This window comes from Rhinolophus ferrumequinum, chromosome 26, assembly GCF_004115265.2.
Source record: "Rhinolophus ferrumequinum isolate MPI-CBG mRhiFer1 chromosome 26, mRhiFer1_v1.p, whole genome shotgun sequence".
NCBI classification, from domain to species: domain Eukaryota; kingdom Metazoa; phylum Chordata; class Mammalia; order Chiroptera; family Rhinolophidae; genus Rhinolophus; species Rhinolophus ferrumequinum.
Genome location: NC_046309.1, coordinates 28,868,181 through 28,881,687, shown reverse-complemented (window position 1 = coordinate 28,881,687; position 13,507 = coordinate 28,868,181). Strand labels below are relative to the sequence as shown.

The following is a 13,507-nucleotide window of genomic DNA, read 5'->3' as shown; positions in this document are numbered from 1 at the left end:
TTAGTTTAATCAAATAAATAAAAGTAACTTGTTAGCTGTTCTGTTCATATAGGTGCACAACTGAGGAGCTGCTGGAAGGGCATGGCCCCTCATATGTCTTCGTACGTTGTTGACAATTAGAGTCAATTCTATTCTTCAGTTCCACAAGAACTGGCTAAGACAGGATTCAGGTGACCAAAGACAAGCCTTGTTGCATAGTTCAGTTTCCACTTTCACTCGGTGAAAATTTCAAAGAAAGGTCAGAGTTCATGATGACAGAAATCAGCAGGTGACTTGGTCCTTGGAGGGCCCTCCTGCCTGCATCTTTCCTAGTTCTCCGATAGCTTTTTATTGTTTTGCTTTATTTTCAGTTTTGATTTATTTATATGCAAAACGTGAGCCTAACAAATAAGATAATAGGCCCAGTTATACAAAATAATACTAGTGACTAAAAAAATCATTAAGAACATATCATGAATGTTATGTGTGAAAAAGTAAGTATTTTATTTATTTCTCCAAATTTGGTATGGATATATTAAAATTTTCCATTTAACCAACAGACTGGTTTAAGATGACAAATAAAAGATAATCCTGTTTCTCTCACAAAATTGTGAACATATATATATATATATATATATATAACATGAAATAATTCACTATCAAAATATTGCAGCTCAGCAGGGAAACACGACTGTATTAGTCCAATGTTCTTGAACGTTAAGTGGTAAATTCATTTCAATGATTCATTTCCTCTTAACACTGAAAAACATAGAGATATTGATGGCTTATACAGATTGATTTTTTTAAGATAGTTGATTTTACTACTTACACTTGCTTCACTTGCCAATTAATTTTTAGAATTTTGTTTCTAACCATCAGAAACCCAGCAAGATAAAAGGCGATGGTTATTATATCACATTTCTTACCCGCTGTAAGAAGCAAATGCGTAACGCATTTCCCTTGGCTTATCCTCATGCCACGCCCTCTTGTGGTTCTGAATCGATACTTGAGAAGACGATGAAGGCAGCTATGTTTATAGAGATCGTCCTGATGATTCAACCAAATCTTTATTAACCAGGTGTTGCCAGTTCTTCCTCAGATCTACTTTTCTTGTTCAACATAATGATGTGACTAAAATATGTTTCAAAACTCTACCTCTGTACCTAACAGTAGTTTCCTAAGTTCTTATGACTATTTCAAATTCTTCATAAGTAATGTTTGGAAAGTCAGCTAAATCACCAATTTTTTTCTTCATTGCATGCAGATTCATACACATTTGAATATTTAAATTCTTTGAAACTTCTATCAGCATAGTATAAGTATGCATGAGAATGTTTAATAAGTTAATGCTACCAAAAGTCAAATAAAAGAGATAAAAGAAGTTACATTCTTTAATGTATAAGGGAATAACTGCAGTTTGTGCACCTGTGTTCATAAAGTACTGTAGTGTTCTTGGCATTAATAAGATATGGTATATTGACTGAAACTCTTAGAGGTAGAATGAAAAACCAAGCTATTAAGAACTGAAGAAATGCTAACCTTAACTCCATTGTAATTTAGACCTGTCAACAAAGTTATCAGGACAGCAATTTTAGAGATAATATTCTAGGCCTACAGTATTCCACTTGTATTTAATTAAAATGTGCTTTCTCAATCAAATATTTGCCCTAAGTTCTACTTCAGGATGTTTGTATTTGTTCAACTAAAATGTTAAAGTTCAATTTCAATGGGACTTGAGACAAGCATGCAATTAGGAGATTTGGAAATAGTTCTGTACCTAATGAAAATTAAAGGAATCATTTAGTACCACATGAAAGTCAGTTAAAATTCTTCATTCTCATTTTGTCTTTCCATAAATGCATGCTTCTTAGAAGTACGGGATGAAAATGCAAGCTTTTATCAGATTTACCTTTACAGGTAAATAAACAGATTAGTTTTTCTCTCTGAAGAGCAATGCTACATGCTCTGTGAAAGTAGTTCCTATGAAAAAGAAATCGCCCAAATGAGCTCCCTTGATGTGATTCTCTTCTGTATTCCTGGCCAAGTCAAAAGTGTCAAACTGCATACCTATGCTTCCTCCCTGAGGACTAGCCATTCCGTGTATCAAAGGAAGTGTTCTGGCATAGAACAGAGCTCATGCATGTTTTTGCGTAAATGGTCGTTGAAATCAATTGCATAAGAATCTTTGCATTGCCTGTGTGTGACTAAAATCATGTCTCATTATTTCACAGAGTTAGCTGTAGATAGTAACAGCAGCCAAAATCAATTTTATACTGGATATTTACTTCTCCCTCAGTAGATTTCCATATCGACTTACTTGCCTACTTTAAAATTTGAGGTATCATCTAAAAACCTGATAATTGTATACTAAATACCACCAATGATTAATTGTTGTCTAAATGCACCTTGAGGAATAATTCATTGTCTTATGATGAGAAAAAATTAAAAAATTGTTTGAGGTCAAAAAATACGACCAAGTAGAATAGTTCATTTGGAAGTCTTTTAATTATTATCATTAATGCTTTGTGTACAAATTCATTGTAATGTAATGTTAGTGAACCTTTAAAATTTGAACTCTGAATAACAGTTGACATTGAAAATGTCACACAGTCTTACACAGTCTCCCTTTATAAGAGAAAAATTGCTTAAAGACAGGCCACCCAGAAAATTTTGTGGAATTGAAAGGTCATCTCCCAACTGTTTTAGTCTTTGTCAGATTTGGCTCATGAATGCCTTGACTTTGTAGGTATAAAGGAGGTAAAAGGTGTATGTGTTTGTGTGCAGATAAAGTATTATTCAAGCAAACAACATGTTTCTTCAGTTTAAGTCTACACATTTTAATATACATGTGTGTTCTTAAAAATATTAAATTGAAACTGAAAGACTTGATCTATCAAAATACGCTGATAAATGATACAGTGGTAAATGCAAAATTCATGGACAGTACTAAAAGGCCAAAAACAGTCCTCTGCCATTGTCCATGTTTTATCTGTTTTTAAAAATGATAGAGGGAAAAATACTCTCAGGGGAAAAAATGAAGCTTTACTGCAAAAGAAATGAATGCAAGCAATGGCACTTAAGCGGTGAGGAGACGTGAAGCATTGCGCCTTCATAGCCTGCTAAGGAGCAACAGCTGTGCCTAATTTCACCCTGACGTGCTTCAGATCTCATGTTCATATAGGTATTTAATGATCCAAACATAATGGTCCTATATAGAATAATTACTTATATGAAGGCACAAACTTCATACGCATTCTTTTTTAAATGATCCTTCAAGAGAAAAACTGCACTGGCTCTTTGAACAATGAATAGTCTTTTTCACCAATCCAAATGTTTGGGGCTAAATAGCTTATCTTTGAAGAGCGAATAATAATAGTGCTGAGGTTACTTCTTTTTGACAGACTCTTTTTGTCTCCCTCCTTCCCAGGATAGCCAGTACAATGAAAAAAGGTAGAATGCCAAGCCGATCATTAAGTCGTATTGGTAGATGGTTACAAGAAATATCAGAAACAAAATGACATAAGGTATTTTAGAGTTGGTGTATTTCAAAAGCAGAGATTCACTGCTTTGAGCTTGACTTTCCTGGGCAGGGAGATTAGGAGAAGTAGAGCTCTCAGATTCTCTGTCACCTGAAAAGCACAGTGATTGTCTGGAGTTGATTAATCCTTCATTTTTATGCCTTTCTTCTTCCATATTCTCAGTAGCTTCGCTGATTAAAATCATTGGCCCTAGAGATTTTCCTACATTACTGCCTTCTCCTCGCTGGAAAATCTGGTCTCCACGCCTTTCTCTCCTGCTGCCTGACATCTCTGTTCCTGAACTTGTGGAAACTTCTTCAGGTATAGACCCAGGATGTGGACACTTCTCAATACCATGGGTTTCACTTGCGGGATTACAATTATGTTCTGATTTAGCAGGACTAGATTGGAGAGTCGTGGTAGTAATTGTATTCTTTCCAGCAATTGCCTGTTCATAGGATGACAGTGAAGTTTTAGCGTGGTGACTGGAAATGTGAGAGCCCTTCTGAGACGCTCTCTTTGTGTCTGAGTTTAAAGCAGAATGAGTAACCGTATCAATGTCCATTTCCTTTGATAATTCTTGGACCTGCCCATGATCTCTATTTTCTGGGAATATTTTTTTGTCTGTTGGTAACATTCCCAAGTGCAAATCCAGTTCTGAGGCTGCTTTTTTATTGCTTGTAACGACCTGTAAGGATTCTTCTACAGATGTTCTGTTTCCAATGCCATGTTTCTTCCTGTCATGTGTCTTCCCAGGATTATACATAGATACGGTTTCTTCCTTCTCCATTTCATCTACATGTACATTACAAATACCTAAACATGATTCCTTTTCAAAATTGTTGTCATAGATTACACCTGCTGTGTCTCCTTGACAAAGGCTATAATGTGAGTCATCATTTCTCCCTTCATGTGGATCAAACACAGTTTCCTTTACCTCGATGGGCCTGTCACTGCGTGCTGTCTCTTGAGGTAGCTTAGCAATTATTGCTTTTTCTCTAGCAGACATGCTTTCTAGAGTATTTTCTGATGTTGTCTTAATTATATAAGCTGTACCTGCTTCTGCTTTCTCAGCAAGACCATGATCAGCTAGAGAAGACAGTTCACAGCTCACTGTTTCTTGGCAGGTAAACAATTCTGCAGGCTTAGCTTTCAGACTCTTTGTGTTATTTCTTTTTTCCCGCATGTCTTCACAATCTGTTTGTCCTTTTGTCTTCTCTGTTTTATTTGTCTTATTCTCTCTTGCTTTTGCCTGACTTTCCCGAAAATTCCAATATTGTTTGTGCTGTTTGTTTTTATTGTGATCTTCAGGATTCATCCAACCTAAATTCTCTTCTTCAACTTGGAAAACATAATCATGCCTCGAAACATTCCCATTTCTTGATGAACAAACTTGACCTCCTAAAGCAGTGCCTTTATTAGTCGAGAGAGCATGCCCTGGGGTTGTTAACACAGCTTCTCCCCAACTTGGATTTCTCCTTGGGGGATGAAATGAATCTGCTCGGATGACCTGTTCAGGAGTCATGCTATCTTGACTCAGCAGAACACTTAGTTCTCTACTACTCGCTCCTACCCCTCCCACACTTATGTCAGAGTGGCTCATCTTTTCTTGGTCATGGAGGATTGATTGACAATTGTTGCTTTGTTTCTCATTATCACCTACGTGCATTCTTTGCTTCTCCTTCTCATTCTTACCATTCCCACAATCTTTCTTGGAAGGTCCCTTTGCTATTGATTCTTCCAAATGGAAATCTCTTCTTGAACAGTCCCAATCTTTTATTTTAATTTTCTCAGCTCCTCCTTCCTGTTTTTTAATAAGGTTGCCTGCCATTAGCTGATCTGAGGAGGGACAAGCTATCTGCGCTCTGCCTCTCTCTTGGGCTGGATTAGCGTTATCATCCAGTGCTTCTCTGTTGCTGACATGTAGTTGCATGAATTCATCACCACTGGTATTTCCCAGTGACGGCTTGAGTTCTCTCTTATCTGAAGTAATGTCCTTTGAAGATTGATGACTACACTCATTTCCCGAGGAATATTTTTCATTGCAGTGAAAATCTCCCTTTAAAGACCTTTCTGCTGATGAACCTGGAGACAAAGTCCTTTTAAACAAGTCAGTGTATGCTTCATCCTGGACATGCTTCTCCTGTAACCCCTCTGCTTTATTTGGAAAATTGACTGGATTTGTTGAAAACATGTTCTTTTCATCTTCGGAAGCAGTACTTCTTATTAAGCGTTGCTTTATCTTAAGAAATAAAAATAACAAAAAATAATGACTGATGATTTAAAATATACAAAATGAATTAGATAGGTTTCATGAACTTGGCTACTAATTATCTTGGCTACTAAGATTTCCTTGACTCATTTCATTTGTGGTTTTAGTACAAATTCTGGAAGCCAGATGTTTTTGGGGGGATCCTTGTAGGCTATGACTTGGGAATGAGATTAATAAGAAAAGGGGCCAAAATTAATCACTCTCCTTCCCAGCTTCCAAATATCACATTGTATTATTCAACTATTCCTGCTTGTCATTGCACTTTCTCCTCACTTAGGATATACACATTGATAGCTCCATGCTAATCAATTAGAGAGCAGCTTCCTGGGTGCCCCTTGCTGCATTCACACTTGCTGTAGGTGTCCCTATTACAGTTTCTCTTATTAATATGTTTTCTGCAAAGCCTCTGCAAACTATTAATAGCAAAACGTCACTCAAAGAAAAGTGAGGGAGTTAATGTCTCTGCAAATTCTGTTTTAATGACCCTCTGCCAACTGGTACTCAAATGTATTTGAGCTCTTCAGTGATGCCAACTGTCAGGATTTAACAGTGTGATGCCTGTGTTTTTTTTTCCTCCTCATAACTGACATTTGCATGATCTCAATAATTATATGCAAATCTTACGTTTTCCCCTTCTTCTCACATAAGGCTCATGTTACTTGTCAACTGCACAGCTGTCTTGTAAGCCAATGCCTGTGGGTTCCACAGATTTGGTTGTATTTCCATCTATTATGGAGCTTCATTGTTTTATGCATTAACGTCAGCATGGAGCAAATTAGCATCTAAATTACAGCTCCCTGTTCATTTATTGGATGTACGATCTCAGTAACTTCTAAACAAACTTTTATTTTTGAAGCTGCTCATTGTAATGAGGTGTATTGGTGAAGTATGTGATTTTTCAGGGCCCTTTCATTATATTCTGTGGTTTGAAAAAAATGGTGATGTTAACTTCAGCTGGTGAAAATTCTCACAATGGGTGACAACTTTGTAGTTTCTTAAAGGTGGAGCAAAGTAAATTGCATCCTTTAGTGACGCAGCTTCCATATCACTATAGAAAATGGGGACTGTGTGGGGAAAGAGATTAGCTCTATTTCTTTTCTGTTTCAGCACTGACACTTGAAGAGGAGAATTCCATTTTAATCTTAGATGATTAGGAATCCATATATTCTAATGATGAGAGTTCCAACCAAATGCAGTAAAGAATAAATCGCATTATGTGACTCATTTACTCCTATTTCTCGCTTTGTAATAAAAATGCTATCTAAACCATCCCCCCAAAATTCCAAATAGATTGAATGTTCACCATGTGTGAAATTTATAATAAATTCAACACTAAATTGTACAGTGCTGAACTTGTTTCCTATTTAAAAATATGACACAGGCTATTTTCTCCTCATTTGGTAATTTAATACTTTCCAATGATATAGAACTTCGAGATTCTCATAAAGGTGGAAGTAAAAATAATGCTGGTAAACGCAATATACTCTAGAGCTCGACAGAACCCTAACACTCATCTAGTTCAGGCCTCTCATTTTACAGACAAGTTTATGCTAAGTGTGCACTTGTCACAAAGATTAGAAACGCACATCAGGATCGTGCTACCTCTTCTGCAATTTCTACAAACTGTTACTCAGAGGTACTGGTAAAAAGATAAGAAATGAATGTCATTAATTTACCACCACAGAGACCAGTAGCAGCATACTGAAATCAAAGTGCCTTGTTGATCAAGCTAGAGATGCAAGGACAAAATAGGCTGGGCATTCACATTTGCAAATTATATTAGTCAAAGCTATTGAAAGGCTGGCATTGCAGCATCTTTGAAGCATAAATGGATTCATCTTCTCTAATATAGTGGCAACCAGAACACTTACCATCAATTCTAACTCTTTTTCATCATGTTTTTCATGTTTCCTGTTTACGGCTTTTACATTTTGATTACTGGTTTCCAAGTCTTCCTTCTCCTCATGAGTACAAACAATTGTTGGGATATAGGTATCTGGAAAGTTAATATGATTGTACCGATGTAAGATTGTTATAATTGTAGGCTTCAACAAAAGAGACAGATTTTGTTTAAAAATTAAATAAGAAAGATTACCTGTAATCTTTGAATTCTCAAAGTTATTCTCATATGATATTACTGATGATTCTTCTTTACTGTTAGATTTAAAACAAAGTGTTATACATTTTTCTGGGACTATATTTTCTAAGTGTTTTTACACAGGGGAATTTCAAACCAATAACAAGCCAAATAAATGTTTTATCAACTTATGTATTTTCTTGTATTACTTTGTATATTTTTTTAAATAAATCTTTTAGTGATACAAAAGTATATATTAGTCATAGAAAATTTTTTAAATAATTTATACAATTTATATAATCTTATTCTAAATAAGATTATGTTACTCATATTAAAACATACATAACCAAAATAAAAATATATGTAAATGTAGATTATTTCATCATTCATGAATTTAAACTTTGCAAGTGAGAACATCTTTCTCTTGGTTTAAATGATAGAATTTTATGAACTAATAGTTTATTTGTAGTCATGGAAATTGCTTTCTAACATCCTAATTATTAATTTTTGTGTGTTCCATCTTACTCAAAATTCTTTCAGTTGGACTGATACAACATTAGCTCTCTCTCTGCAGGAAAGAAGAAAAAACCAAACTTACTAAAAACTGAAAGGCAGCTAATTTTATATTCAGTTAAAAGACTTTATGTGTGTATTGCCACAGGCCAATTTTATAAGCAATACTTAAGATTGCTCATATGGAAGCATATATTTTCTTTCTTGAAAATGATTCGGTTACACTCCCTTTTCAATGGTATTCTGCATACTGATTGAGAAAGATAAATACCTTTTACTTTCAAATGTAACCTGTTTGTAGGTATATTTGTGGAATCATTAGAATTTAGATTTGTCCGTAACACTCAGCAAGAAAAATGTTAGTGAAAAAACCCACTTTGTGTATAGTTATGTCACAAGTCAATCTATCAGTAATGATTGCCCCAGTACCCACATTTTTTTGTTTTGTTTCAGCTGAATTTTCTTCTAGTGACTTGTCTCAATGATTTTTTCTGCAATAAAAGAAGTCTAGAGAGTTGGCAACAGCTGATAAATTTGTGTAATAGAGTCTGTTCTTCATTGTATGGACAGTGTTGATCCAAATTTTAGGAAGGCTAATCTTATTTCAACAAATCATGAGAAAACTGCAAATTCTTCCATCCTGACTATGTAAGAAAGTAATTCACTACTGTATATATTTATGATGCTTAATTTTAACTTAACCCAAAGTGTTTGGTACCTTCTAGTGGGCCCATGAATGAAAACAATGTTTCTACATAAATATGATTTCATTAGAAAAACATAGTATTTACACAATTGATGCTGACTTAATCTATAAATTTATATTATTTAATGAGGCCAATAACTATGCAAAGATCCAGTTTGTGGAATATAGCTGCAAGCTGACACAGCTTTCATTCTCCATGTATATAATATAATATCTATGGGCTTAAAAATATATAAACACATTAAACATCACTTAATTAGTCCTGCTTCCTCTTTATTCCCATAACAATGCAGAAAAAATCTCCTTTGTAGAGGGAAAATAATAGCCATGTAAAGCCTTTTGCTTTTGCCTAACCAAAATGCTATCAGTCATTTTTCTAATTCAATTCTCTAAAATATTTCAATTTAAAAATTCTATCAAAAGGTAAGGAATATGCTTTAACTCATTTTGGGGAGAAATAATTAAGTACCAACCTGTGTATTATTATATTAATATGAAAACATGCAAATGCAGAAATATAGGAGGAAAGTCTTAGATTCAGTGATAAATACAAGAAAGAGAAGCTGAAATAGATAAAATTTAAATATCATATCAACTGTCTATGGAAAAAAACTAATAAACGATATGTAGTAAGACTCCTATAGGGAAAAGAATAAAATTGTATCAAGACCTAGAAATGAGAAATATACAATGTTCATAGATAAAAAGAAGGTATTATGAGATATTAAGTCTCTCCCATGTAGATCTACAAATTCAATTCAATTCTAATCAAAATTCCAATGCACTTTTTCACAAAATTTGAAAATATGATTCTAAAGAGAAGAATAAAAGGCTAAAATATTTCTGAGAAATAACAGGGGGGAGGCAACTGCTCTACCTGATTTCAAGAGTTCTTATGAAGATTTAGTTAAGACAGTTACTTTGGTACAGAGACAGACAAGGATAGAGAACTTAGTAACCAATCTACATATATCCAGCGCTTTGGCGTATGACAAACTCAACATGTGACACAGCAGGGAAATAAGGGACTGTTCCATGAATGAAGATAGGGAAAATGGCTCTCTTATGGAAAAAGATGAAATTAGCACCACATATATTTTAAAAATCAACTCCAGATCATTTATGATCTTAAATGTCAGAAACCTTGAAACTGTTACTAGAAAATATATGTAAATATCTTTCAGATCTCAGAGTAGGACATGTTTTCTTAAATTAGAAATAAAAACAGTGACTTTAAAAAAATATTGTCAATTTACCCCTATTAAAATTTAAAACTTTTGTTTATTAAAATATATCATTGTAATAAAAAAATAAATTACAAACTGGGAGAAGATGCTTGCATTACACAAAATCAACACAAATAAATATCAAGAATGTATAAAGGACTCCTACAAATCAGTAAGAAAGCACAAAGATTTCAATTGAATCAGGGGAGAGTGGCAGACATTCCACAGAAAACAAAACACACATAGCCAATAAGAAAATAAAGGGATGCTAAACATTCATTGAGAACAGAGAAGTACAAATCAAGACCACAAGGAGTTACCATTTTATGCCTATTTAATTGATAAAAATTGCTATCAACTGCATAAACTTGAACCAACACAAATGCCTATCAACAGAACAGTAGACACAGAACTATGGCATAACACAAAAGGAATATTATATAGTACTCAAAAGTAATAAACCACAGAGACCTACAACAATATGGATAAATCTTACCAAAATAATATTAAATGAAGAGTTCGAAAACATTACATCAGAGGATTTTTTAAATTAAACTAAAAATGACTAAAATAATTTAAAAATATATAACAAGGAATACACAGAATATTTTAAAAAGTTATATAAACAAGAAAGCCCGATTTTCAAGATTATGGTTTCCTCAGTTGGGGCAAGTTTCGGGAAAGGAATAAGGAAAGGAAATGGTTAGAAGTCAATTACTGTTTTGAGTGGTAATTTTGCAGGTGCTTATTACATTATTTAAAATACCTAATAGTTAAATTCCAGTTTTACATAATTAATTAAGACAAATGGGTTGTTCTCTGGCCTAGATTAGAGGGTATCTATAAATAAAATCCCACTCTGAAGGTGTCCCTCATATGACCAATTACATCTACAGAGTATAATTAAAACAGCTTTAGAAAACTTGAAGGGAAAGATGAACTTGATGTTTGATGATAGGGCCCAGACCATATACAATTGTGATATGATACATATTATTGAATGTTTCTGGTCTCCCCTTTACATTCCCTGGGTCTTTTTTGAGAAAGGGAGTTTCTTATTTATCGGTGTTCCCAGTGACTAGCTCAGTGCCCGACACATAGGACTGACATAATGAATGCTACTCAGTAAACGCATGGCCCATTTCTACTCTTCCCTTCTCTCCACCTCTTGTAACATTATCATAACATTGTTCTTCCCTTCCTCCTCATTAAAGTTTAATTTCAGAAAAGGTTCTAATAATTTAAATTATGCATATTTTTGTATGTCTTATAATGCTTAAAGTAGCATCCCTTCTAAAGTCCAGAACAATACTTTTAATTATGGGTTCAAACGTCAAACTAATTTTTAAAAATCTAATATAAATTTAGAAATTAAAAAGTAAAAAAAGTATGTACTTTGTGGAGAAGCAGTTAATTTCCAGTGCACTTTAAATCATATGGAGTCAGACAATTAAATTCATGTACTCACCCTAGAAAAAGTGCTACACACCTCATTGCTGAATATCATTATAATCACCTTTGAAGTACTCCCCTTAGGAAGTTATGCACCAATGCCGGCGCCTAGTCCACTATTCAAAGCAATTTTGGAACTCTTATTCTGGAAGGGCCATCAGACCTCTCATTGTATTACCCTTGATGTCCTGAATGTCATCAAAATGTCTTCCTTTCAATATTTCCTTTATCTTCAGGTAAAGAAAGAAGTCATTGGGGGCCAGATCAAGTGAGTAGGGACGGTGTTCCCATAAAGTTATTTGTTTACTGACTAAAAACTCCCTCATAGACAGTGCTATATGAGCTGATGAATTGTAGTGATGCAAGAGCCATGAATTGTTGGTGAAAAGTTCAGGTCATCTAAGTTTTTCACGCAGCCTTTTCAGCACTTCCAAATAGTCAACTTGGTTAACTGCTTTTCCAGTTCATACAAATTCAAAATGAATAATCCCTCTGATATCAAAGAAGGTTAGCAACATTATTTTGATTCGTGATTTGGACCGACGAAACTTTTTGGTCGTGGAGAATTGGCTGACTTCCGTTGTGCACTTCGCTGCTTTGTTTCAGGGTCCTATTGGTACACCCATGTTTCATCACCAGTGATAACATGGCCCAAAACATCATCTTACCTCTCCAAAAGGTCTTGGCAAACTTCGACTCTTCTTTGCTTTTGTTCACCGGTGAGCAACTTCGGGACCAGTTTTGCACATACCTTTCTCATGCCAAGATTTTCCTAACTGTTTCTCTATTGATGTTTACTTGGTCTGATATGCTTCTCACAGTTGGCCGATGATTTTGACACACAATTTAACAAATTTTTGCAATGTTTTCATCAGTTCTGCTCATTACTATCTGCCCTGACCTCTCTTCATCAATGACATGTTCTCTCCCCTCAGAAAAGTGTTTAATCCAGTTGTACACTGCCATTTTCTTCATGGCATTATCCCTATAAACTTGGACTAATATTTCCCTGGTTTCACTTCCACTCTTGCCAAATTTAACAAGAAATTTAATGTTTGTTCATTGCTCTAATTCAAGCTCAGATGTTCTCGCCATGACACACAAAAACACACAACAATGAACGCCACTCAGCAAGACATCATCCCATGTCGACACGAACACAGCTGTGAGACATTGATAGACCAAGGTTATGAAACCTCACCGAGCTGTTTGTACAGTGCTGCCAATGTAAGGGTATGGTGGCAAGTTCACGAACTTAATTGTCACACCCCGTATAATGTAGTCACTTGTATTATTTAATCATAAGAGGATCATTCATTCTTCTAATAGAAATTTGAACAACACACTATGTTAGATTATAATAAGCACTGGGAAATCACAGATGACGAACCTATAGCCTCTTACCTCAAGGAAGCTATAACATAATGATGGAAATAAACACTTCAACAGGCAATTATTATAATAAATGATAAATATTATGATAAACAATTAGATATTATAGATATTCTCTTAGGAAAAAGAGAGGACAGAAATGAGGGGGGACAGACACTCTTTTGAGGGACTCATGGAATTTTTCACAAAGAGAGTAACATTATGAATTAAATTTTAGGGAAAGTAGGAGTTCCCCAATTAGAAAAAGAGTGGTAAGGTTATTCCAGTCAGAGGCAATAATGAGTGGACAAAGATTCAAGGGTTAGAAAGCCCAAAAAAAAATGACACAGTTAGGAACAATGAGGTTAAAGGTGACAGCAGTGAGGAAAGAGA

General features: G+C 34.6%; 1 protein-coding gene across 2 annotated transcripts in view; it reads right to left on the bottom strand.

Annotated features, from left to right (window-relative positions):
* Positions 1-638: 638 nt before the first annotated feature.
* Positions 639-13,507, bottom strand: part of PPP1R3A (protein phosphatase 1 regulatory subunit 3A) — a 48,791-nt gene continuing 35,922 nt past the window's right edge. For both annotated transcript variants that reach the window (XM_033099318.1, XM_033099319.1), the window contains 3 exons: positions 7,865-7,923; positions 7,641-7,765; positions 639-5,739 (listed from right to left, as the gene is read on the bottom strand). In XM_033099318.1, coding sequence (XP_032955209.1) covers positions 3,364-5,739; positions 7,641-7,765; positions 7,865-7,923 — 2,560 coding nt within the window. In that variant the 3' untranslated portion in view covers positions 639-3,363. The remainder of the gene's footprint in view (positions 5,740-7,640; positions 7,766-7,864; positions 7,924-13,507) is intronic.